This window comes from Stegastes partitus, unplaced genomic scaffold (assembly GCF_000690725.1).
Source record: "Stegastes partitus isolate 25-593 unplaced genomic scaffold, Stegastes_partitus-1.0.2 Scaffold29, whole genome shotgun sequence".
Taxonomy (NCBI): Eukaryota; Metazoa; Chordata; class Actinopteri; family Pomacentridae; genus Stegastes; species Stegastes partitus.
Window position 1 is genome coordinate 708,225 of NW_007577760.1, and position 27,466 is coordinate 735,690.

The 27,466-nt window shown below is 40.5% G+C and overlaps 1 protein-coding gene across 1 annotated transcript in view; it reads left to right on the forward strand.

The window, feature by feature from the left end:
* ctnna2 (catenin (cadherin-associated protein), alpha 2) overlaps positions 1 to 22,125 on the forward strand; it is a 322,230-nt gene extending 300,105 nt beyond the window's left edge. Inside the window, exons 14-18 of the mRNA XM_008298545.1 lie at positions 2,295 to 2,408; positions 8,716 to 8,897; positions 9,770 to 9,875; positions 18,273 to 18,407; positions 20,983 to 22,125. Coding sequence (XP_008296767.1) covers positions 2,295 to 2,408; positions 8,716 to 8,897; positions 9,770 to 9,875; positions 18,273 to 18,407; positions 20,983 to 21,270 — 825 coding nt within the window. The 3' untranslated portion in view covers positions 21,271 to 22,125. The remainder of the gene's footprint in view (positions 1 to 2,294; positions 2,409 to 8,715; positions 8,898 to 9,769; positions 9,876 to 18,272; positions 18,408 to 20,982) is intronic.
* Positions 22,126 to 27,466: the final 5,341 nt, after the last annotated feature.

The window sequence follows — 27,466 nt, forward strand, 5'->3', positions numbered from 1 at the left end:
CTTTGCCCTTATTAAGCTTTTGTTACAAATTAATATTTTAAGCACGGAATTATGTTAGTATAAAGAAATGTTTTTGCTCAGGGGAACAAATAGAAAGTCTGAGAAAAAAGACATTCTAATGAAGCTCTATATGGCCTTAGCATTTTGTTAATACATTATTACTGTATAGTTTTAAATGTATGGATGCGGTTTCTTTTTGCTTTTATTTTTTTTTGCCAGTAAAACGATGTCCCTCATTAGAGAACAGTGGGCACTTGTTTTATTTTTATTTATGCAACTGTCATGTCATTAAGCCTATTGAAAAAAAAAATGGGCCACACTGCATCAAGCACTCCTGGGAAATGCAAAGAAAGAAATTCTGCACAATTACTGGCCTGTGCGACTGTAAATTTCCTTCATTGCTACCATAGGCTGTGATCCACTGTTGTTTTGTAGAAGTCCTGTTTTATAGCCAGTGTGAGCACAGCTTTTGTGTAAAAATAAAATAAATGTATTAAAGTAAGTCTGGTATAGTTAATCAGGCAGCACTCAGCTTTTTGCAAGGATAACTTTGAATGCAGGGTTTTTTTTGTTTTTTTTTATGTCAGCATTGTGTAGGAAGGCTTTTATATGTATGATTTTCAATTCCAATCAAAGGAGCTTTATTGGCATGAAATTATCAAGACATAATGTTGGCAAAGAGCAGGCCATCCAGCATGTGTCACCATTGTGTTGGAGCCCAGTTCAAACTGAGCCAGCTTCATCGGATCAACAAGTCTGTGTTGAAGTGAACAGGCTAGCCTCCTGATCTTAATCAGAGAGACAGCCCTTTAAAACCAGCAGAGAGGAATAAAAATGCTTATCAAGCATTTAGTCAATAGCTTTGTGCAGATGCAAAACTATAGTAGAATTACAGTGCACAGTAATTTCAATTGCTTTATTTAATGAAAGGCCACAAATGGATTGTTCTCCAGGTGCTTTTCAAATCTTTTACCACAGTGGACTAAGGCTGTATATTTACTTTATTATGCTACACAAAGGCACTGACAGCTGGCTTTTCCTTTCCTCTGTTATCTTTGTAGCTCTCCACTAAAGCTAATACATCCGAGCTTTCAGTTTGATAAGGAATTACCTATAATTCAGCATTCTTACATTTTGGGTGACACGTTTAAAAGAGTGTCAACCATTAGTTTTTTTATTTGCCAGAAGACTATAGGTAAACAAGGGATGTGCAAAAAACCCCAAAAACAAACAAAAGAAAAAACAAAAGACAAACAAACAGCCTGATCAACATACAAACAGATAAATGGCACCATTTCAGAATAATGTACGTTGGATTATTGCATTATAATTATTGACTCATGAATGTGTTCACAACTTTAACGTTGCTGCACGTGAAGGTGGAGCTGATTTTAATGACTTTATTTACTGGGTAGTTTTAAAAATTTCTCCTTGGAGATCAAAAAATGTATCTTAATCTAATAATACTATGTCCAAATTATTTCTTGATTATATTTTGTATTATTATTCTGAATACACAGGGTAGCTTTTAACTAAAGTTATCAAATAAATGCAGTGCAGTCAAAAATACAGTATTTGCTCTGAATGTTAGTAGAGTATATAGCAAAGGTACAACAATAGAAAAGGGGCTGCACAGAGGCTCGTGGAGTCTCCATGTTCTCCCCGTGCAGCACGGGTTTTCTCCGGGTTCTCCGGCTTCCTCCCGCAGTCCAAAAACATGTTGAGGTTAATTGGTGATTCTAAATTGTCTGTAGGTGTGAGTGTGCTTGGTTGTCTGTCTCTAAGTGTAGCCCTGTGATAGACTGGCGACCTGTCCAGGGTGTCCCCTGCCTTTGCCCACAGATAATGAATGGATAATAGTAGAAAATGGAGATACTCAAGTAAAATACAAGTGCCATGAATACTTGAGTAAATGTATTTAAGAACTTTACACCACTGCATACAGAGTATCATCGAGTCATTCTCTCTTTTTTTTTCTTTGTGTGCCTAAGCTTTATGCCCATGTCCTTTGAAACCATTTTCTTCTGAGAATGTGACTCTTTTAGTTGTGTGACATCTCTTTCTATTATATGCTGAGTTTGGTTTGAGCTAAAACTTCAGATAAGGCACTGAATACTGAAAACGGCACAGGACAACGGATAATAAAGAACTTAAGGTTCCCCTACCATGGGGTTTGAAGGCAAAGGAAACTGCCCTTTTCAACTGTCAATTTAGGATGCGAATGTTTCTTTTTCTTTTTCTTTTTCTCTTGACCGCTGACGGTTTGTCTGACTTTGTCTTTGTGTTTCTCACAGACACCAGAGGAGCTGGAAGATGACTCTGACTTTGAACAGGAGGACTATGATACTCGCAGCAGGACCAGTGTCCAGACTGAAGATGACCAGCTTATTGCTGGACAGAGTGCTCGGGTGAGTGGTTGTTCTACCTCCCCACTGTGCTGCAGCTTCTTCTGTGTGCCTCAGTTATGAAATCTGGCATTAACAAAAGTATAGAAAAAATAAAATCTATTTATTTTGGGTACAAGATGGACAACAAGCCCACATTTTTTCATATACATGAATGTAGTGTTGCTGCTTCAGCAGTAGACTGAGGTGCAAATTGAACTTTATTCCACCCCGACATCCACTCCTGTCCTTGGTCGTACTTGAATCGATTCATCCAACTAGTTCCACTTACATAGCATGAATGTCCATTTAAATGATCTTAACAAGCATTCTAATTTTAAGTAAACACTATCAGGGATAGCAGGTGTAAAATTACAATCACAAACAAAAGTAATTACCAAATTCCCTCTAGACATAGGCCAAAACACAACATACAGTCTAGTAGTGTGCCAAGGCTTCAGTCATGATCACCAGAGTCTGGGCTTTGTTGCACATTAGCAATTTTTCACTTGGGCCCAGCTTAAAGAACATTAACAGGGTATCAGTGCTTGCTCCCCTCCAGCAACACAGAGGCTCTAGCGGTGTGTTGCATGTTGAATGGATTGTGGAAGGCAGGAGTGTGACTTGGCCCAATGCCTCTCCCTGTGGCACAGGCCAGCATTACATTGCCTGCCTGGGTGTCTGCACAGTCTGCACACATGGGGGTAATGAATAAAATAAAAGGGGAAATAAAATCAAATCAGAACAGTAGCGTGATGTAGCTAAATGTATGTATAGCTACAACCCCCATTGTGTTGATTTGTGATACTTTGATAGTCAGATCCTGAGGGCTAGCTAAAAGACTGCACATTAAACATTATGTGATATTTCCAGATCAGTGGCCACTGTGGCCACTAGTAGCTATAATGAGGTGATGATTAAAGATAAATTACACTATAACAGCAGGAGAATTCAGCAAACTGACTCAGTAATGGTAGTTACACATTCATCATGATCTAGAAGTTAATTTCCACCAACTTGGAACAACTAAACTTTAAAGTTCCATTTAGAAAATGTGTTTTTTTATTGCTAGTAAATTCAACTTTTTATTTGGACAAAAAACGCATTTTTTGGAGGTTACAAAGCTTTGTTAATGCCTGTCCTGTCTATATCCCCTATCACTACTTCTCTTGCTGCTTTTTAGAAACTATCCAACAAATGCAAGTTCTTTGTCAAAGGTCCAAACTATTTTAAAATGTTGCATCATTTGGCAGTATCTTCAAGTAATTTCTGCCAACAAATCCCTAAAACTAAACAACAAAATATGCTGTTGATCATTGCCTTGCAGTTAGGGAAAGATACCTGTCAAAGATACCTGTCATGGTTTGAAGAGAGCATTGTGAACTGTGGTTGGTGTCCTGTGAGCAAAATCTCAAATTATGTTGGCACATCCATCCACCCCAGCTAAACATAAATATGGGTCATATTAGGCATTACCTGTAAGAACTTGCAGAATGTGGAGGGCACGACTCAACACACACACACACACACACACACACACAATATTTGAGGCTCGATTCGGTCTTTCTTGTTCTCATAGACAGTCAGGAAAGCAAATGTTTCATTAATCAGTTCAACTGGTGAACTATAAAAGTTTAAAGCGCTGGGTGCCCAATAGCTGCTCCAGAATGACTGTGGGGGTCCTGGGTGTGAAGTACTTTGAGTTTGTTGTATGTATACTCCCACTAAGGCACCCACAGCGTAACATTGCGGGGCCATCTGAGCTTAGATGCACCAACGCTTGCACACAAAGGAGCTTCACAGCACCAAACTGTTAACTAGTTTTCCTGGCACTCAGCACTGCTTTGAGTGGGCAGCTTTTCTTGGGAACAGTTTGAAGTCGCAACATGTCTCTTTGTCATAACTTACTTACTGTAATACAGTGATATAGGGTGGATTAAAGGTTGACATGATTAAATTTAATCACTGTTCACAGACAGAGTAATTAGCAACCCTGGAAGCCGAGCTTGTATCAAATAGATGAGCAATATATTGTCTCACAGCATGTTATCAAATGTGATTACACCTGTTTCACGCTTAGTTTTCATTATTGTGTAGTGCATATATATCTGCCATACAGACAAAGCTTCTCACTCAGTAAATTGATATTGCCTGTTTTTCCAATCATAGACACTGTTATACCCTCAGAGATTAAACATTTAAACATTCAGAAGGCAAGCACATCCATAAAAGATGTGTTTGCTGTGAATCACTGGTGATCTGCCCAGTCGGCCTTAGCCTGTCGTGTCAGGATAAAGCTTGCTGTCCTCTCACGGTCATGCCAAGTCCATGCTGGTGCTCTGTGTTTCTATTCAAACAGACAAGAGGAAGCGTAATCCATTTTCTCCATAGGAGCTGACATGAGCACACTGAGGTTTACAGCCATGATCCCTCCAAGCCCCTCCAGTGTGCGGGTATCACACACAGGACACAGGCGTGATATCTCCCTCTCACTCTCTCAATCTCAACATCTCTCTCTTGCTCAGTGTAGAAAAAAAAAAAAAAAAAATCAAATCAAGTCCAGGGCAGTCTCAGGAGCTTTTGTTCCCTGGGCTTTGCCTTGTGCGGTGCTCAACTTGTCACTTGTATTACCCTTACGTATAAAGCTAAGTTATTAGAGCAAACATGCATAATGAGGAGGCAGAAAAACACACAGGGGAAGGAGGCCTGTATATAGTGTCTCTTTCTATTAGAACATGTAGATGCAAAGTCTCCTCCTATAACATGCCATGGATAACGCACAGGGAGCCAAACACAAAGCCCTCCCCCCCCTGCAACCCCTGAACACACACCAAACATTTCTTAACACAGTGATTGGATAACACTGCTGATAGGTCATCCATAAAATTGAACTCTGAGTGTCTGGGCAGTTTATTTCAAATGAAACAAATTAAAGTCATTTCAAGACGCCGCACTTGGTGAAGAAACCCGGAAAGCGCTCTAATCCCTGCAGACGTAGCCGAGTCGCAGAGTGTATTGGCACAGCACTCCCTCGGCCGGATTTGCCACTATGTTAAGCTCCCAAGGCCCGCTCCTTGTTGTTATCAGTAAAGTAGGGGAAGGGATTTGGGGATAAGTGAATTCTAGAGCAGGGTTGGAGGGGGTTGTGGGGAGGGGGGGAGGGGGGGTGCTTCACCAAGGGCCTTCCTGCTCCCCTGACGTCCCAATTGGCTCATGTGTTTACCCCTGTGCTGCAGCGTTCTTTTGTGCTCAGAACCCCTTTTCTCTCTGCCTTCCTCCCTGACGCTCTCTCTTTTGTCACACCATTTTCAGAGTGAATTGCTATACTCACCAAATCCCCCACGCTCTCTCCCCAACCTCCCTTGATCCCTAATTTTAGAGAAGGAATTTTCAGTCCAGATTGTTGAGTTTCAAGAGACTTTTTGCTCCCTTTAGCTGTTTGGGAGAGCAGTTTGCCTTGGTTTAATGCGGTCCTCATATGCACTCACAAAAATAGCCACACCGAGAAGTCGTCAGATTCTCAATTTATGCTTACACTTGTCTGACTCATTACAGTGGCCTTTAGCAAAGCCACCCCATGCATACCATGTTTTTTTTTTCTTTTCTAAATGTGCCATTGTTGGGTGTAATTATAGAAATAAGTAAATAATTGATGCTTCAACAGTTGGGCGCAGGAATTACATAAACAGCAAAAACAGTAATGACCACCTTCAAGTCCTGAGGTCAGAAACTTCTGTCTAATATCACAGCACACTCACTGGTGTTGCTATTGATTTGGCTGCAATTGCAGTACAGCTTTGCCTGCATTATGTTTTTGGACTCACTGAAAAATGAACAGGCAATCAACAAACCATATCCTAGAGCGCTGCTGACTCGCTCGAACCACAAGCTGAGAGCACAAGCACCCTTAAGGTGTCTGGGCTGGAATGTCTTTTGTAGTTGTCAAGGCTATATTTATAAATATTCAAAATACTATTCAAACTGATTTGCATAAAAAAAAAACAGGTTGTAGTTGAAATCAGCAACTTAAATAAAACTTCTTTTAAAATAACACACAGCAAGCGGTGTTACAGAGGACAAACAACAAACTCAGTGAGCCAGTCGTGTAGAAAAAATACATTATGTGAATGTAGACTACAGGATGTGTACGTGTTGATATTTGGTGTCTAGACTCTGACCTTGTTGTTCCTCATGAGAAAACAATGAGTTCAGCTGACTTCCTCACTAGTGCATGTAGACTCAGCCTACAGGTATATGCCGCAGTCGAGATGGGCCGATTGAAATGCTGTAAGAGCTGTCAGTAGCAGCGGTAGCTTCACAGGTTCAGGTTAGTGATGTGGCAGCAGCTATGCAGTGAAAGAGTGAGCAAAGCATCAGATTACACGGGAGAAGAATTAGTCCATGCAACATTTTGACACATCAGAAGGCAAATGTGTAAAGCTATTCTGGCTAGATACATTCACTGTAAGGGAAAAGCTGGCACTTGCAAGAAGTTCATCCCAGTGCACACTAACAGGAAGACTGGAGGGTATTTGTAGTGTTTCACTTGACTGCACACACAGAACATGATGGAAACTGTTTCAAAGTTCAAACTCAGTATACTCACTTCAGCACATCTGCCCAGTTGCTGTTAAACCCTCCAACAATCACTTTGTTAATCTGGCGTATTGGTGAATATAATTGAGGGAATTGTCTTATCAGCGATCTAATCCATGGAGGTGTATTCGGCTTGTGGATGGGAGAGAATATAGTGGAGGTTTAGTCATAGATTAAATAAATGGTGGTGCAGAGGCCCCAGAGCCCCTGCACCATAATAATTCACAGCGACGTGTGCAAGCATACCTGCAATGCGAATACAAGTGTGCCCTGCTGGAATCGCTTGTATGTTTTAAATTGTTTATTCCTCATTGTGCAGTCTAAATACATATTAACTTGGTATTTGTTTTAAATGTGAGCAGTGTTTTCACCCCACATGCTGTTTAATGGGATTTGCTTCCACGCTCTTGTTTGTGTGTCTTGGCACCAGCAGCAGAGGAAATCTACACTGGGCTTGAGGGGGCTGGTTTTGCTTGTTTGTTTATGCCGTTCGGGGTTTTTTGTTGTTGTTGTTGTTGTTGTTGTTGTTGTTGTTTTTTTCAAGCTAACCGCCATCAAAGCTTTGCACCACTCTGCTTACAGAGTGATCAGCAGGCCAAAGCTCATGGACGCATCTGTTGGCCTCTAATGAGAAAGTTGTGCCTCCATGCTTCTCTATTTTTGTCTATAATTTCAATTTTCTATTTTTCGCTGCGTTCCCCCCGCCCCTCTTCTCCTATTCCTGCGAATTTTCTTTCGAAGAATTTTCAAGACGACAAGTCATCTATATTTTTTGTTTTCGTTTTCCTCCTGACACATCTACCAGGGGACAGGAGAAAAGTGACGCACTTTCTCAGTGAGCTCACCCCACACCCCCACACCAGCTTTGCTGTGAGAGAGGGAATCAGGAAGAGGGAAAAGAAGAACTAGGGTGATTATTTCATTAAGAGAATAGCAATTCTTGGAGGGCAATCAATAATAGATGAGGTTAAAAAACAGTGGTGACTTTTCTCTTTTTACTGTACTCGTTTTCTCCCTCTGTCTCTCGAGTCAATAGAATCGACCTAATGGAAACCAGGTTACTCTTCCTTCCATCTCACCTCCCTGACATAATGTTGAACAAATGCATTATTCATTCTCTGGTCTAAGAAGCGAGGTAATTATACATTTATCTCCCAAATAATACCGGGTCCTTACTGCGCCTGTGACCTTGCCACAAGATTTATGCCATTTTGGAGCTGCCCCCAAAGGCCGCTGAGAGAGCAAATGTATTCTCATAGAGGAAAAAAAAATGAAGGCAAAAATGGATTTGCTTTTTATGGGTATAAGATGTCAAGGGGTTTGAAAAGGTCCAGTCATTAAATGTAAAGTTTAGAACTTTATTTTGAAGCGTTTCAGAAGGGCAGGAATAGTCAGACTCCAAACTTAATGTTCAAGTTTTTGTAGAGGGGATTAAAAAGTACACCGCTCAGAAAAAGAAAATGTAACAAATGGTGCAACAGCTCTCCGTTTATATTCAGTCCTTTATTCTGTTTCTCCTTAACTAATCCCTCTTCTTTTTTGGCCCTTTCCTCATTTCCCTACCGTCCCCTCCCTCCCCAACCTTATCTCCCGCCTTTACCTTAATTCTCCTCCTCTGGTATTTCCCTCATTCTGAACCATCTTGCCAATTTATTCTGCTCAAATTTACCCTTTCACAGTGTCTTCACTCTCTTCTAATGCCTTTGTGTCCTCCATACTCCTGTGTTGCCTGCAGGCCATCATGGCACAGCTTCCCCAAGAGGAGAAGGCGAAGATTGCTGAGCAGGTTGAGAGCTTCAGACAGGAGAAGTGCAAGCTAGATGCAGAAGTCGCCAAGTGGGATGACAACGGCAATGACATCATCGTATTAGCCAAACAGATGTGTATGATCATGATGGAGATGACAGACTTCACCAGGTAAAAGCGACACCGGCATATTTTTTCCAACTGCTTAAGTGACAAAGACACCCTTTGTTGTGCTGGGATTCAGGGATACAGCGTAATTTGTTTGTATTAGAGTTCTGTCACTTATATTTACCAAAAGCCAGCAGCTTTTCTCTCAATCCCCCCTATCTGAGCTCAACATATCTGGGAAATCCCTAATTCCTCACTGATGGTTATCTGTCTTGTGTATGATAGTTGGGGTCCACGACACAATTATAAGGCACAGAACAAACTAAAAAAACAACAGAATAAATAAAAATCAGAGCCATGATTACTCATGAGTGTTTGTGACTGTGGTGCTGTGACTGCACCGTTATTACTTGGCATTGACCCCTGTGACTCAGGCTGGCATGAACAAACTGAATGGAATTTTCAGCTTAGCACTCGCTAAAAATGAGACATCATGCACAGACAAACACACATATCTTAGCCATATTAATTTTTATCTGTGGTTGCAAAAAAAAAAAAAAAACCCCAGCACAGATCTCAGACGCTCATGTTTCCTCTAATGTATCATTTTTTGCTGTTGCAGCTCTGAAAAATCTCTTGTTTTAGTTTTAAAACATAACTCATCTGTTTCTTTGTGCGTCACGTCTCGTAGATGCATCATTAGGGACAAAGGTAGACTGTATTCATCTCACCCATTTTCGGGAAAATCTTGTGTTTTTGGTTGATTGTAATGTCTCATATTCCTGCTGCCTGCAACAGCAAATTAGCCTCTGTGCAAGCATGTCTAACACAGCGGTGAACTCAGTCTTTAAAGGGAAGCTCTGTAAGTCCCCTGCCTCTGCAACTCCACCCACAATCTATTTTTTTCTTCTCTCCCACTCCTTGAATTTTCCCAGAGGCAAAGGCCCCCTGAAGAACTCCTCAGATGTGATCAACGCGGCTAAGAAGATTGCAGAGGCTGGTTCCAGGATGGACAAATTGGCCCGTGCTGTTGCAGATCAGGTAGCTTTGCAACTATGTTTGTGTCTGTCTCTGCCATTCTTGCTTTTATACTTTCTATCAGTCTAAAAGGGTCTCTGACTGTGTCACGGTAACTGATGGAGGAGCAAATTTTTGAGTCAGAGTAAGTGGGCATGGCCAATGGGAATCTTTAATGTGGGAACTGACAAGCCTAGCTGGAGCAGCAGGCTGTGTTGCTGCATGACTTTGTCTCCCAATGGGGCCAACACTGAGAGAGCAAGACAGCAGAACCAAGTTGTGTCTCTAATATAATTAGCTCTCAACCAAGGTGTTGCATTCATTATCAGATGAGTACCTCTCTAAAACACGCTGACAGACCATTTTCAATATCTAATCAATCAGTGCTGTGCCGAGGGAAGATGGGAGGGAAAAGGAATAGGTGTGTATACTGTGTGTGTGTGTGTACAGCAAATGAAGTGGGAGGTATTTCAAAATGCTAGCAGCACTCCAGGTAATGCATAATGCTCTTCTTCATTTCATCTGTCTCTAATAAGAAGTGAGAATAAACTTAGGCTCAAGACTCACTGATTTATTAAGGCAGCCTGTTGTCATTGTAATTGCAACTGCTGTTAGCTAGCAAACCCTTGGAATAATTATTGTTGGTTTCCGTATCACACGCTGGGCTTCTATCCAGCGCTGCTGAGGTGAAGAAATGCTGGAGCTTACATCAAAATGTAGAGTCACAACAGTGAAATCTTTTTTCTGAAGTCCTGTAGGTATCATGAGGCCTGCACACATGACCAAAAACGACTTTGCCTTTAATATCATGCACCAGACCCGTATGTATGTACATGAGTGCGCATATCCATGCAATATTGCTAACGTTTCCATTTTTTTTATTGTTTTACACCTGCAGTAACATATTTTTGGACAAAACAACACTGCCGTAATGTATATGTCACTATATAGTATTGATAAAGCAATTATACGAGCAAACAGTTTCTTATTTACACATCTCATCGATATAGAGCAATTTAAATCTAATAATCACTTTCTTTTCAGCTCTTTTTTTTTGGCCGTGGTTAACTGCTAAACTCCTAAAACCAGTCAGCTATTTCGCTGTGAAATGCTTCATCGCATTTACAAGCTAGTCACAACATCTGTCCACTGTTTGGTGCTGAGCGTGTAGCATAAAACTGGTTTATTGGAGTTGTTTGGGGGTTTTTTTTGGTTTAAAATGCTTTCTGCTGTGTGTGTATGTGATAATGGTGAGAGCAGTGAGAATAAACCAAAACTTTTTTCTTTTAATTATTCCTTTCAGATTGGTCATACTTACAAAAACCAATAAACCAGCTAATACACATTTGTGCCTTGGCCCATGTCCCTGTTTATCTTCAAGCCAATGACATGTCTTGCTAACAGAAAAAAAAGGAAACTGCAAAACTGTATCATGTTACCTTGACCCCAGGGGTTGAGTATGTCATTGTGAAGACACGTTATTCGGAAACAGCTTTACATTTTCTTTATTCCTTGCCTTCTTGGGACAATATGTGGCTTCAAAATAATAAATCAGCAAGCCTTCTGCTGTTACCACAGTGCAGAATGCCTGTTAGTTTTTCTAGCTGTAGAGTATGTTAAGCTTTCAACGGTCCAGAAGGCATCTTTAGTCAAAGCTGGCACTTTTCTGCTCGTGTCACACTGCCCTGCTCTCCCGAGCATATTGCACTACAGAACAAAGTTTCGGGCTACAAATGCATAGCTCTGTCTGTTATGTGGTAATTACCACAAACACAGAGATGAAAAGCAAGCATTTTCTTTTCCTCTGTATGGGCCTTGTCTGTAAACACTTGGCCATGCCGCCATGTGTGAGCACATTTGTCTGTGTTTGGGGTTGTGTGCGTTGTTCAGAGCAAGATCTGGGACAGAAAGGACAAAGTAAGCAGGAACTTGTATTTGTGTGTCTGTGTGTTCACTTTTTGGCTTGCAGACTGCCAAGTGATGATCAGTGTTTAACAGGGCTTAGGTGGGAGTGAATCTGTCACATGGCAAATCACTTGCCGAGCCTGTGTCTGAATCAACAGTTGCTCTAATGAAAAGAGCAGGTGGCTTGCCATTTTTAATTCTCACTTAAATGTTTCCTACACCAGTGTTTACTGAATATTCAGGGCCTTCTGCTGCACTTCCAGAGACATCAGATCTGTGTTATAAAGTGGGACTTGAGGACCTTTTCATTTCCGACATGTATTTATTGTGGAAGCATTCATGTGAGGCCTTTGGGGTATTTGCTTGTCGTGCCATTCAGTAAATAGATTGAGTTGGTCAAAGTGAACATATCAAAAAGATTGCTTTTATAAAGCATCCTAATGGAATTACACAACAAATAATATAACCTTGATTACTAGTCCTGATTGCGGAAGAAGACAAGCATTTTGCATTCACACATCATGGTAGGTAACCCGTGCTTGTCGAGAACACTACGGCTTGACAGTAAGAATAAAGGCTGCTCCACTGCTTTCAGACAGGTCCCTTAAGTAGCAAACCTTGTCGCCATAACTCTACATCAGCCCTATTGATGAACACATGTGAAGCAGAAGGCAATTCTGCGTGGAAGGGTGGGAGGATGGCAAGCTCTTTCATAGTCATTTAAGCACAGCACTTGACATAGAAAAACCCCTCAAGGGCTCCTCACCCCATTTCACTCCAGCAATACCTTTTTTTCTACTCTATTTCTCCCACTGCATTTCCCCATGCTGCTTGATTTGTTAATCCTTAAATGCATAACAAATATCAAATTCATTCCTTTTGTTAAGCATTCCACTCTCTGGAATTTCTCAAACTATTTGTTTCAAGTCTCAATAATGTATGTTTTTCTCTGAAATGTTTCTGGGTATTTAATACTGTCTTCTAGTTTAACTGCATGACAGTATAGTTCTCTCATCATTGCTAAGAATAAGCAGAAGCATAGTGATAAAGGGTTTCATTTAAATTACAAAACTGTCTCAGGAACGTGACGGTGCAGCACCTGAGTGTCAGGTGTATCGCAGACCAGCATTTTCTTGTCTGTGTTCTGTTTATGAATCAGATCATTTAAAAGCACAACTGAAGCCTGAAACAGTCAAAATGTGTCCAATCTGCAACTGCATCTATCTAGCATCTAAAATTTGCAGGCCAAATTGGAACTTGAGAAGCCAGAAGATTTCACAAATGTCATACTTTCTTTTGCTGAACCACTTTAGCTTTTGCGTCTGTCACTGGAGAAAAGGAAAGAGACACCATGAGTTCCAAAAGCCGATGGATCCGCTGAAAGTCTTTGGGTTTATCCGGAAACAGAACTGCTTCAGAGGAACACAAAAACTGAGGGATCATGTCTGTCCGTCCACATTTAACCATGGCACAGTGTTCAAAATAGTGTTGTAATGACCACATAGTGAATACTGCACTGCTAATTTAAGTCTGGTAGGTGTCAGTCAGTTACAAAAGGTTGTGTAATGGTGCAGTGAAAATGGTGACCATGAAAAAACCATACAGAGAAATTAATTCATACATTCAAAGAAAATCTTTTTTTTTTTTTTTTAACTTAAAAATTAAGTATAATAATTTAGTGTAAAAGCTTTGTGACAAAATTATATGTATGTATGCTATTTTATGTTATTTTATTCTGAGAAGTGTCCGCTCAGTAAAGACCCAAGTTATACATAAATGTTTGAAATACTCCTCATACATTTAGGGTTGAGAATGCATCCTGCAGCCATGGTGTAAATAGCAGAGGGCAGTTGTATTCACAGTGTAGTTGCAAAAAATGAATGAATCATGTTGTTGACTTCACCAGAGAATCTCAACGCTGATTGGCCATCGCGGCGCGTCAGATCGCAATAGTTCAGATTTTTCAACTTGGTCTTTAGATGCGCATCTAAATTGCGTCAAACGCGTGTCAAACTCACTCAATTCGCGTCAATCGCGCCACGCTAATCGCGTGAGTCGCGCCGCGGGACGTTTACTCGCGTCTAATCGCGTCTTCACATTGACTTTACATGTAAATCATTCGCGCGAATGATTTTACTCGCGTCTGGTGTGAACACAGCATCATGCACTTCTATTTTTAGTGTTATTAACAGTAGTGGCAGGTAGCAGTGTGCATTAATGTCTTTACATTCTTGTGTGGTATGTTAGTGTGAGTGGCTACATACCAGATGTTTAAGAGTCTAGGATAATGCTGTTTTTCAGAGGGAAGCTGGGCATTGAATAAATAGTGCATCACTTGGGACTATTTTTAGGTGAACAGACACACTGTTTAGCGCACTAGCAAGTAATTAGGGCAGCAGGACAGTGTTTGTGATGCGACTGACCAAATAAAATACAGTACTCATGTTCATTGTAGTGATGGCACTCAGCCAGTTCAATTGTGTGCCTCACTAATGTGTTTCTCATAGTATTTGGACAAAAGTGGAAGTCTGTGTTCGAGTTTGAATTGGGTTGTTGCTATACAGACAGTATTTGATTGTAGAATTAATTTACTGTTGGCTTTGGTTGTTTTATGGGATGCGCTGAGAGATACATTTTATCAAATAGCTTAAAATTCTACCATCATGTTTATATTTTTCACTCCCTTATTATAACCTTCATTTTCCTGACACTCATGTGAACTTTCAGTTTGAGCTTTGAGCAACATTAAAGAACTTTAATTAGTGTCATGTTAATGTTTATAAATTCTGCAAAACACTCACAAGTTTGAAGCAAAGTATTCAGACTTCCACATTTCACTTTAGTTGTCACAGCGGAAGCCTCTGTCGCATTGAGTGCAAAACAACAAGAGCAAAGCTCCTGTCACCTCTACTGACAGCAGTGAAACCAAGTGTGACTGATGTGTAATTAAAAGGCTGCTCAGTAAAAGCAAAAACTACAGTTTAACAGACGCTGGATGGAGTGGAGTCAGAACCAACTATTTTTGACAGTGAATACTGTTGCTGAGTGAAAATGAAAGAGTTTTTAGCTGTTCTGGAGGAATAACTACTGTGTCTTGATCGTTATGCATTTTTTTCAATTTGCTTGGTGACATTTTGGAACATTTTCAAGAGATTGTGTGACCACATTTTGTTGAAAGTGTAGTCCTTTCTGTTGTCCTTAATGCAGTCTGTCCTGTATCTCATAGCACATAATATATGCCATTGTTGCAATGCAAAGTTCCTTTTAAATTAAACCATCACATTTACCAAAAATTTGAGTAATACTCTATTTTTAGTATTTTGGAGGTCATTGCTTTCCATTCATCATGTGGGTCCTGACATAAATCCAGGGCCAGAGATTCAAGGAATAACGTTTTTGAGATTGGGATTTGAAGGTATGAAAACAACAAAAAACATATATTTTTAAAAAAAATTGATAAATAAAGTTTAAAACAGTCTACGGACAGATTTCCTTTTTTTGTTAAGAATTTTAATTTGCAAAATGCCACATGGTGAAAACAGAAGAAAACCAAGTGCAAATTGTTGTTTCAGTATGTACTAGAACACAGTAGTGCTCAGTGTTTGGTGGACATGCCAGAGACAGAATGAGCAAATAGAAAGATTTCCAGCCATCTCGAGGTAACTGACACGTGACAGCTTACTGTGGCACTAGTTATTCAGTCAGCTCAGAGACATAACTGTGTGTAACATGCTCCATTTGAATCTGTCATTGTACCATCTTCATGCCATCCGTCATGCTCTCAGAAACTTCTCGTCTTTGCCTACTTTTTACTATTTAATGTATCAAAGATGCAAACAGCAACAACAAACCATAAGGCAAAAGCTGATGGAAAACAAAAAAACAAGGCTTTATTCACACATTACAGTTCTTTACAATCTGAATAATTTAGAAGAAAAGACCCTGACCGCCAGAGTTTAAGGTTCAAGGTTGTCTGTATTTCCCCACCAGCAGAAAATTGCTCTTCAGCAGGAGTTCACATATTAACAGAATTGAAAGGGACAACAGCAACAATAAATGCCAAATTAATGGGTGAAATAGAAATCCATGCCAAATACAAATGTGCCAAGGTAGAGCAAAGATGCAGCTACAGTGCTAATTTCCATTAGTCATATCACTCGGAAACCACAGGGGATAAAAGAGACATGGGGTCTTTTAGTCCTCCGAACAGATGCCCCGAAACAACAGCCTGAGGGCAGTGGCTCAGACTCTCTGTGGAGTGGATGATCCTGGCAGTCCAATATAGCATTAGCCTTCCTAAGGACCTGCCTGTTATGAATGACCAAACGCTTGGCCTGACTCCCCCTAGAGACCCCACACACATTGTTCACACCATCGGGCTGAAATGTCCATTGGGAGGATGTTTTTATTTGTTTTTGGCCAAATAATGTGGAAAAAATATCCAACAACTACAAAGATGTGTCACTTGCTGCACTGGACTGTAACAAAACATATTTCTGAAACGCAGTGAGAAGCATTGGGGTCACAAGGACTTTTGAAAAGGCTGAACAATGTCAGGCAGTGAACCACACAGTGTTTTGTGACTCAGTCGGTAAAGAATCCTGCTTCTATATGACAGATAAAGAGAGAGCTTCAATGAGCCTGACAAAGTAATGGACCATACAATTTATTTACATCAACTGAGAATCTGCGGAAGAACTGGGCTATTAGTCAATTGTACAATAGGGAACAATTGTGTCATGTCGGCATCAAACTTGCCTGGGGCAGTAGCGTGCATGCAAGTGTGTGTATCTGCCAACAGTAGTATGAAGTGCAGTTAGCAGTGATGCTAGCCAGGACTGGCAGTGCAGTGATAATGCCCAAGGAGAAACTTCCCTCTGCCTCACTGGCTGCTCTATGAGCTCCACCTCAGTCTGCATCCAGTGATTGAGAGCAAGTTGATGCTTTTACTGTGTACGTTGCGCTCCGATAGTGGCCATAACTATAAATGTAATAACGCCTTGAATTGCTCTTTGCAATTATATTTCACATTAAAGACACAAACATTTCACCAGACAACAAAAGAGTTTATTTTCTTGCTATTTGTGACCATCGGTTAAGGGCACTTGTGGCCAGTCGGTGACATTTGTCTTAGCACGGGAGGCCTTTTTTTTTCCCACAGAGAAGGAGGGGATATGGGCGGCCAGGAAGGCTGCAGGTCCTGGAGGGGGTATATTCATATCACAGCTCAGTGTTTAACTTGCCGTCCCCTTCTACCCAAGCCCACAAGACAAGGAAATGAGCTGTGCATTTCCCCACACAGTGCTGCTGAATGTCCTAGTTAGGACCGTTTAATATTAATGGCTAGAAGAAAGGTGTTGCTACAAAATGATGCTCACAGTGTTTAAGCAGCTGATGCAGTGTTCTTAACCCACTGGGAGCTTAGTGGGCCATAGCTGACTCCTGGAAGGCTTCCAGATGGAATAATAGGGGCAAACTGTGTGATAGTAGGACACCTGAGGAGGCTGTCCTCGTATTCCCTGTTGGTCCATTTGCTGCACTGTATGATTGGTTTCTTGTGTTGAAGTAGCACAAAGGCCAACAGGGCCAGGTCAGAACTTCTGTTCCAAAAAAAACAAAAACAAAAAGAAGACGTCGGCGGTAAGGGACACACGGAGACAACGGCTGCTATGGAAGCAAGTCTTTATGGGTTTCAGAGTATTGTGTCCATTCATTCTTGATTGATCTGTTTTCTTCTTGTGCAACATGCTGTGACAAACTTGTTTTATGTGAAATGAATGTGTTTGACACCCTGCCGTGTGACTCAACTTGCCTTTGAAACTCATGCCTGCAACCAACCAGAACTGAAAAAATGTTGAGCAACATCTTCCATTCTCTGTGCAAAGAAGTGTAATTAGCCACCCAAAATGCTGGAACCCCGTTGTTTTTGTCAGGATTGTTGTTCTTGGTATTCTGCTTTGAAGTTCCTATAACATCAGAGACTCTGAGTCATATAGCAATTCAATGTGGTAGAGAACCTCCATCCTAAATATATTTGGGAAAACACACACCTTATAAAATCAAATGGCAGTTCTCCAATAGGCAGACTTAAAACATGGCCTTCTTTTATTTGCTATATTAGCGTTCTAAACATGTCCCACTACATTCTAGCAACAATCTCACAATGTATAAATTCTATGTGCATGTCACTAGGCCTCTTAGGGATGATGCAGACTGGTCATGATTCATGAATGTTTAAAATCGGCATTTACTGCTTAGTGTAAATTATTGAGTGCCTATTACATAGGAAACCATTTAAAAGTGTACTTGGACCATATTTTTTATTTTATACTAAAGGTTTCGAATGTAGTTATACACAAAATGGTAGAAAATGAGTCAAGAGACTGCGATAAAGAACATTTACCAAGGTTTTAAAACTGTGTCAGGCTATGTTGTTGCTCAGTTAAAGCCAATGACCACTTATAGCGATTATTTGTGTATGTGTGTTTTGACTCTTTCTACCCCTCTTCTATTCAGTGCCCTGATTCAGCGTGCAAGCAGGATCTGCTGGCCTATCTGCAGAGAATTGCCCTGTACTGTCATCAGCTCAACATCTGCAGCAAGGTGAAAGCTGAGGTCCAAAATCTAGGCGGAGAGCTCATTGTGTCTGGGGTAAGCATGTACATACGACACAGCACAACTCAAACTCCTCTATCACTGATGCTCTCGATGGGCTTTTAGCATCGAATCACCAGGCTTGATCCATTTAAGACAATTTTTATGCTCCGCACTGCGGGTGGGCGAACCTTTTAGTTCAAGGTCATGATGGAGCTTGGAAGATGAGAGGAAGGGTCATGCAGATTAAAGCTGATGCAATTATTTCAACCCGATTACCATCTAATAATACCTGAAATATGCACGACAGGCTTCCATTTGTATTTTTCATGCCTCATGAACTCTATTATTGCTGCCGCTGCTCAAACTAAAACCAGACGATTATCGCATGTTGCTTGCATTTGACATTTAAACTTTTCATCAAGGATTTTCTTCCCCATATAGAGAGTAAACATTAAATGTTGTAGCCAATGCAATCAGGTCATAAATAGTCTTTTATTTCTTTGAAAAGGAAGACAGAGAATAATAAATTTGCTGCATATTTCAAAGCTTTTTCTGTTTTAATGAATGACTGTCATTCATTCAGTTGTTTCATTAGTTTTCATTAGTTATTGTAGCTCTCCTCTAAGCTCTCCAACATACCAATTTTTGCCTGATAAAATACAATAAACCCATCCCGCAGAGCTGATGATCATATGAAGGGATTTCATCTCTTCCTAAAGTTAAAAAATAGTAGCAGAGGCATTTGTGGTTATTCAATGCATGTGTTCCAGCTACAGACAGATGTAGATGTCAGATAGTTTCCCTCGTAAATGTGCTCATAGAATAAACGTTCATGTCTGGATTTTCTTTAACAACGCTTCATTTAATATATACTTGACTCATGCTGTGCCGATGCTTTCTTTATTAAGCTCAACGGGCATCAAGTCAATTTTTATTTACTGTATATAGTGCAAAATTACAAATTCGCCTCAGATGGCTTGTAAAATCTTTTTATAGCACGTGGCATCCTCTATCCCTGAATGTTCTCTGGAGAAATGTTTTTTTTTTAAAAAGAAAAAAAAAAAAACAACAACTCCCAGAACAAAACTGTCCAACAGGCAGAACAAAGGATGAAAGCTCAAGGACAGAGGAAGGTTCCCTTTTTCAGGAGAGGCAGAGATAAAATAAAGTACACTAATCCACATTAACCCTTTGAATGCCAAGCAGTTTCTGAGTGTTCCTATCACATTTTTACTCAATGTGGGCTCATTTTTCCCACAAAGCAGAACTGTTGTAGGAATGAAGAGAGACAGTTATAATGACATAGATCAGAAAAAAGAAAGGAAAAAATAGACAAAAAAAATAAAAATACAAAAATTGGAATCAGCATGTAAAACATTCTTCTAAGTGTGTTACATGTGCTGCATATGATAGATATTTTACTACTTCGACTTCGTAATGTTTTCATCCTTTTTTACACCTCTCTGCTCTGTGTAAACACAACCTGCAGTTCAATCCAGTTCAGCCAAATACTTCCGGACTTTCCTCACATGATTGTAGGTCGCCGCTGAGTCACCAATGGTCTCACTGTTGCACCAGCTTTTGACAGAATCTGACAATTTTTTAAACAAGAAGTGCAAAATAAAGTGATTTTGATCAAACATCATAATTTTGAGCTTTTAAAGTCTCCATTTCTGTTTTCACAGTTTCTGGCTCACATAAACATAATGTTTGTGGTTTTGTAAAGACAACTGTCAAACCTCCCAGCGGGTTTTGGGGCTCTGGGGGTTAAATGACTGTTTTCATCACTGTACACAGCAAGAACAATATAATTGAAGTTTGTGCAACTTTTAGAAGACTTTTGGTCTATGACAATTTCTATTCATAGTGAGGATCCTCATGTTACACAGGGGAATGACTTTGGTCTGTTCTATACAGTGGTATACAAAAAGACAGAAAAAGCACTTCAGCACTATGTACTAGCCAATATCCTGAAGTGAGATTTAATCAGGAGAGAAAAAAGTAGACTCTGTGCTTTCCCACTGTTTTGTTTTCAGAGAACTTTCTTATTACCGGCCTTAGTATGATTTGTTTTTTTCTAATCTTGACTTTTATCTTCTGCTTCGGATTTCCCTGCATCTTGGGTTGATACTCCTCCTCTTGATTTCTCAGGACTCTATTATAGTTGGTCTCACATGAGATATGCGCGCCCTGCTGAGATTTTAACCTTTTCATGGTGACCAGCTGGAGTCCGCACTCATTAAATCTAAACAGTTGACTCGTCTCAGTGTGATGTAGGAGGAGGCCCACTGGCCGCCAACCCTTAAATGTCAGCCAAACAAAACAGACGGAGACAGAGGTACACCTGACCCCTGCCTCTGCCAATTAAGAACTGCTCAAATAAGATGTCATATAGTGAGGGCCATGTTTTTATCCTGCTTAATTGCAAGTTGCAGCTCAGACCTCCTAGGTGTTGTATGTGGCTAATATGTCCAAATGTTATTGTTGAGGGCTGGAAAGTATTTCCACTTTTTCTCGTTGTAGACACACTGACTTCTATGCCGTGACCTGTGGTGTTTCTCTCTCTCTCTCTCTCTCTCTCTCTCTCTCTCTCTCTCCTTTCCCTTCAACTGTCTTTGCCCTCCTGTAGCTGGATAGTGCCACCTCCCTGATCCAAGCGGCCAAGAACCTAATGAACGCAGTGGTGCTGACTGTAAAGGCGTCTTATGTAGCTTCCACCAAGTACCAGAAGGTGTACGGAACAGCGGCTGTTAACTCACCCGTGGTGTCTTGGCGCATGAAGGCCCCAGAGAAGAAGCCTCTGGTAAAAAGAGAGAAGCCCGAGGAGTGTCAGACACGTGTACGACGAGGCTCCCAGAAGAAACACATCTCCCCTGTCCAGGCCCTCAGCGAATTCAAGGCCATGGACTCCTTCTAAGAAAAAAAAAAAACAAAACAAAACAAGTAATGCTTAAGAAAAACAACAAAACATGATGGTGACAAGTTGGTGAAAAAGTCCCTTTTTACATTGTGTTAACCCACCTCTATTTGCCCCGTGTGTGCTTGGTGACACCTCAGGAGGACTACAGTATATATATTAAACTGCCACACTGTGGCTCCTGTGAACACTGTGGTCCTCGTGGCTCACAGACAGCCAGCACACATCCGACAGTATTTATCGATCTTATTGTAGCTTAATATGTGAGAGCCAAAATGTGACACAAACACTTTTGAAAATATGGGAGGTAAAAAAAAAGAAACATATCAGAAAAGGAAGAGTGGCATTTGAAAAAAAAAAAAAAAAGTGGCAGTTGATATTCTAGCTATATCATTAACGTGCTACTGACTGGCTGCTTGTATACACACTTAAACTGTCTGAATGGAAATCCTCAAAGGTTCAATAAAGGAGCTATTCTAAAGGGAAGATATCAATGGTGGTATGATCCCTCTTGATATTTTTTTTCAATTTGAATGTTAACCTGTAGTGCTAGGAATAATTTATGTTTAAGATACCTGGAAGTGTCAGCATCCAAGTAGTTTCCTTGTTCCTGAAAATTATAATAATTATCCATATGGTGTTTTTTACCAAAGCACACTTATGGTCTATTGTATTGCCTTTTTAAATCCCATTTATTTAATGATTACATCACTAACTATGATGACCTTGTTTGGAAGTTGTGTAGCGTATAATATAGACAGAGAGGTTTGACTAGTTGTGGTTTGCTCAGAGAATAGAAATCCCTGCATACAATACCTTTATATTCACCCTTCTCTAATAAATCCCTCAACTTGACCCCACAAGCTTCCTGTGTCTTTCTTTATCTCATACTTGCAGCCCTCTGCAGTAGCTCTTGTATCAATCTGAGTGTTACAACCATTATGCCTTTTATTAATCTGAAGCATCTGACACAATCATTAGAGATCCTTGTGCAAGATGTGCAGATAGAACGATTCTGGAGGAGGAAGAAATGCGTTAGTGCTACAAGCTTACAAGAATAGGTGTATTGATTCAGGGTCACAGGTCAACTCCCATTACTTTACTGTGAGATAATTGGTCTTAGGTCAGCACTGTTAAAGCTGCCTTTGTGTTTTTTTTTTCCCCAGTTTCTTCACACAAACAACTTTGACATTTGTAATAATTTCAGCCTGAAAAATCTCAACAGCTGTTGTTTTATCTTGCTGTTCTTTTTTTCATAGGATGTATCCTACTTTTACTTATCCTTTGTAACAGTTTACCATCGACCACAAAAAAAAATTACACAGATGTTTCACAGGTAACAAATCTCACTGGCTTTTCTTCTAGAGCCAGCACGAGGTTGACATTCATGGTTTTGAGTGAAGTCTCTGGACTACTCCTGCCATTGAATTTGGTACAGAAATTCATGCACCTATTCAGGGTGAACTGTTTACCTAAACACGTCCATTAGGCCAATATCAGTTCAGAATTTCACTTTGGATAACACTTGGATAAATGAAAAAAAAACACTAATGCAACACTAATGACGTTCCCTCCAACCTGAGCTGTACTTCGCATTTAGAACTAATCTGCAAAAGCGAGTTGATGTTAATGACGGAAAACGTAGTTAACATAACACTAGACTTTTATTTTATACCCTAAAAATACATTCTGTTTGTTAAACTGACATCCATCTGACGAGCAATCAAAGCTGTGTGTACTCCTGATCGTCTCAAAGTTAAGTGCTGACTCTATGTCAGGTATATAAGCCAGTCTTGACCACTGAAGTCCTTATCAATCTCTCCTAAGCCCACTGAGTTGTTGAGAGAAGGAAAGGAAGGTTGAGGAAAGAAGAACAGCTGTTCGAGAGTCGAGACTCAACAGTTGAGAGATTGTTCGTCAGAAAGGCAAGAAACCCCACAATGCCCTGGGCTCTGAAAGGAAAAGTTTGAGCTCTCTAACGGCAAAGAAAGATCGCTGTGGATACTATCAATGTGAAGTTTATATTGCTTGTCTGGTTTTTGGGGATACCGCTGAGACCTGGCTGCAACTTCCCTTCATGCCGAGTGATTCCTGTGAATTAGTTCATTTTAAGAGACAGCACAATGCATTCCTTTCAGAAAGCAGCTCTATCAAGTCCCCGAAGGCATTGCTGGTTCACCCTGCCATTAAACACGGAGAGCAAATCAACTAATTGCACTAACGTGACCTTGATCTCTCGTGAATCAAATCAAAGGCATCGACAAGCATAATTGTCCCAATAATGGCTCATGCGCCACCAGTTTAGATAATTCTGCAGTTCTGCAGCCGCTGATAATGAGTAGGGTTCTTTATGTATCCACATTGTACTGCTAATGACCATTAAACACAACATGCATCAGGCATCCGTGCATCACCACAGTACCCTGTATTTAGGAAACAGGGCCACGGGGGAGAAGTAGTAACACAATCCAGTTAATGGAGGGATTAATTCCTGGCTGTGGTGCTTGTCTAAACTAAAATAATCCCTGTGTGTATCCATCTCTACTATCCAAATAAAACATGCCATGATGGCTGACAGCCTGCTCTCTTTTGAAAATTAAAAAGACATAATTAAAAAGAAATAATGATGGTAGCAGACATACCAGTGCAGTGCAGGATTTTACTACTTTGATTTGAGAGATGTCTACATGGGAGGTGCGGTATTAAAAGGATTAAAACAGAGTTCTAATCTAGTTAAACAAACCTCCCTCAGACCAACTATAAAAATAGACAGAGAGGAAAATGACTGTCAAAGTCCCAGAGGGAGAATGGTGATGAACAGCACACAACCAGCTGCTGCAATATGGTTTTTTGGCTTTGGGTCTGTGGTGTCACAATCCTACTGACACTGAACACTTTGCCATCTGCACACATGGACATCAGCGCTGTAAAGGGACGTCTTTTATGGCTGCCGTTGTTTCATACTGCAACATGAAAATTAAATCAAAGGAAGTGGAGTTGAATCATCTCAGTGTGACGTGATGTGGCAGTTGAGTGTTGTTTTATTTACTCGTTCGCCAAGGTTTGAAAGACCCAAAAGGTCAGCTGAATATTATTTAGGGACAGATATCTGCAACTCTACATGACACAGGTTGTTTTTTTGTTTTTTTTGGGTGTCCTTATTTGGACAAATAAATACCTGTGACACAACACACAAGTACACATTTACCAGCGGATGAATAATTTCAGCTTGAACCCAACGACATATTACAGCTACAAATTCACTGCAGACAGTTTCGGGGAGATATGGAATGAAACCTCCGGCTTTTCCTGCTTTATTTATTTATACTTTCAGCTCTTTAGATGTTCTTCCAGGAAAAGGGTCAAACCTGTTTCTAATTCTAATTTCCTCAAGCATGTCACCAGGTCGGGAGAGTGTAGACAATTCATGATCTCTCTCTGAATGCTGGGATAAGCTTTGCAAAAAAGCCTGGGAAATACACACACACACGCTGCTCATTTGAAAGCCTCGCGCCTGAAATTCTTCTTTCATGCTTCCTTCAGCTCCAACTCAACTCCTTGAAAGTGTCTGGAGGTCAAGTGGCCATGGCATTTCAGTGTGGCTGCCCAGACTCAGACTCCTCTGGCCCAACTCATTCTATATTTGAAAATCCAGACTGTAAGGATGTAAATGACTTTTGGCCGAGCGTCCAATGAAATGATGAAGCCAAAATGTGATCATGATACAGCAACATTTCTGGTATTTTTTTTTCTCTCTCTCTTTTAATTCGGTTTTAGGGAGTGAATTAAAATGTAATGTGAGTGACATATTTATCACAGCATTGTATTACTATTAACACAAGTCTCACATGGAACACTAACTGGTAAAACAATTAAACTCTGCACCTTTTAAATACAAACAGTCTTGCTCCTGCACAAATACTGCATATTCTTCCCTCTAATAGCCTTTTTTTTTTAAGGTAATCTGCACTTGACAGAAAATTGCATACAAGTACAAGACTAAAACCTAAGAAATCACTCAAATCAAGTCCTGTCTTAATATGTCAGCCAGACTGTGAAACAGAACATTGCTTTTTGACTAGAATTTTGCTTTTTTTATTCAATGCTGCTTTTTGAAAATTCTCTCTCTTTCTACAACATCTGTACATGACAAATTGAGTTTAGTTCATGATCATGGCACATAAATTATGGCTAGTGTAAGGTAACTGAAAAGAAAACTGGGTATGATCAAGGAAAGATTTTTCAAGATGGTAAATGTTGCATTGCATTGAAACTGCAATCTCCTGCATGAAAACAAAAAGTGCAACATACCCATTCACCATACTCATATTTCTTTGTGTGCTACATAAAGGGCACACCACCTCCTGCATTTGCACATAGTATTTGCACTGGACATAAATCATGCACTGCACAAACATCCATATATAAAGGTAATATCCAGGTACAGTGGACTGGATGCGTACTTAAAGAATTGTTCTTTTGGAAATACATCAGAAGGTCGTTCTTCTTACTAACATTGTTTTGCAGATGCTTCCTTCATGACCCACCTTATGTAGCACTGCAGTCCGATAGTCCTGCTGCAAAACGCCACAGGTCAGTTTCATAATGAAGGCAATGTCAAAAAAGCAAAAGAGCAACCAAAGAAAAAACTGGGGAGGGAAGAAAAACCTTGATGGGCAACACAACTAAAAAAAAAAAAAACATTTTCTATATGTTGTTGTTTCACTTGTGCAGCAAAAAACTCAAGAGAAGCATAATATCTATAGGTATGTTGAACATTTGCTGTCAAAGAGCGCTGGCTGGCTAGCTGGTGCATGTTCTGTGCACTCTGGATGCTGTCAGAGGCCACTACCTTGCTCGGGCAGAACCTCCCTAATTACCTTCTCACCTGGATGGCAGTGATGGACAGTCGGGGGGGGAGAGGGCAGGGGCCACGGCGCTGTCTCCAGGTGTAATGGACAGTGCACTGCAGGGTGAAGAGTTTGGAGGGGGACTGGGGCCATTGTGTTGTGTTGACCTTTAGAGTGATGGACAGTTTGGGGATGGAGGGCTGTTATTTTGTCGGTTTCAGTCCTGTCAGCGAGGGAGGGAAGGAGGGTGAGAGATGAGAAGTGTGAGTGAGGGGTAGGTGGTTGTAAGTGGCGTCCCATTAGGGCTGCGTGTTGAGGTGGGCAGCGATACCTGGCCTGGGGTCTTCTTGTCACAGCTTTAAAGAAACGGGTTTAAAGAAAGTTGACAACACTGGTGCGCATGTGGCATATTGATTTACTACTCGCCGAGATGGGATAAACAACTTGGCCTTTCCTTTATAAAAAATATATATCAAATAAATATATTCTGAACTATAAAACGAATGGTGCAGCACAACTTTCTTCACTTGTAGTCAGATGAATTCATTTTAAACTGAGAATCCAGCACCTTGTTTTAACTGACTTATTATGTTTTTCAACAAGAACATTTTGGCTGTTTATCACTGATGAGTCATTACCTCAGCAAGAAACTGATTTTAGCCTAATTGTGTCTCCTTGTTTCTTCTGGCAGTTCAGCGCTGCTTATATCAGCAGATCTAATTGAAAAGCAGCAGTAAACTGAGATTCAAGGTGAGATCAGAGTCTCACCTATCTAGTCCATCCACGCTGTGCGATGCACTGAAAGTGGGAATTGCAGTAAATGTAGCTTGTACATGAAACTAGCATCATTTTTTGGCAATTTTCTTTGCAGCTTGCTTCTTTGGATAAACAGAAATGATGCACTCTCGTCAAAATCTCTCAAGGTCCATTTAGCAGCTGTTCTAGAGCATTTGATCGCATCATATGGTCTTTAGCAGGTGCGGTGTTCACCCTCGTGACATGAATGTTCAAATTGCATTTTTCACAGTTTTTCTAGAGCACACAGAAGTAAAGTAAAGAAGCCTCAACTACATCCTGGATTTTGGGGCAGTGAATTGAAATAGTGGCCCACAGTCTACTTGCTGTAGAGATTCTCACAGATTTTCGACAAAAATAACCAAAGAAATGATTCGACATGTGGGGAAACACACTTTTTCACCGAGAGTTAGGTGAGAAGATCAATACCACTATAGCTGCTCTCCATCCCTTAAAAACGAAGCAGCAAAAAAAGTAGCACATGTTAATTAGTGAGATTTAGAGGTGCTGATGGGTGGATTTTTTGGATAGAACCAGGCTACTCATTTCCC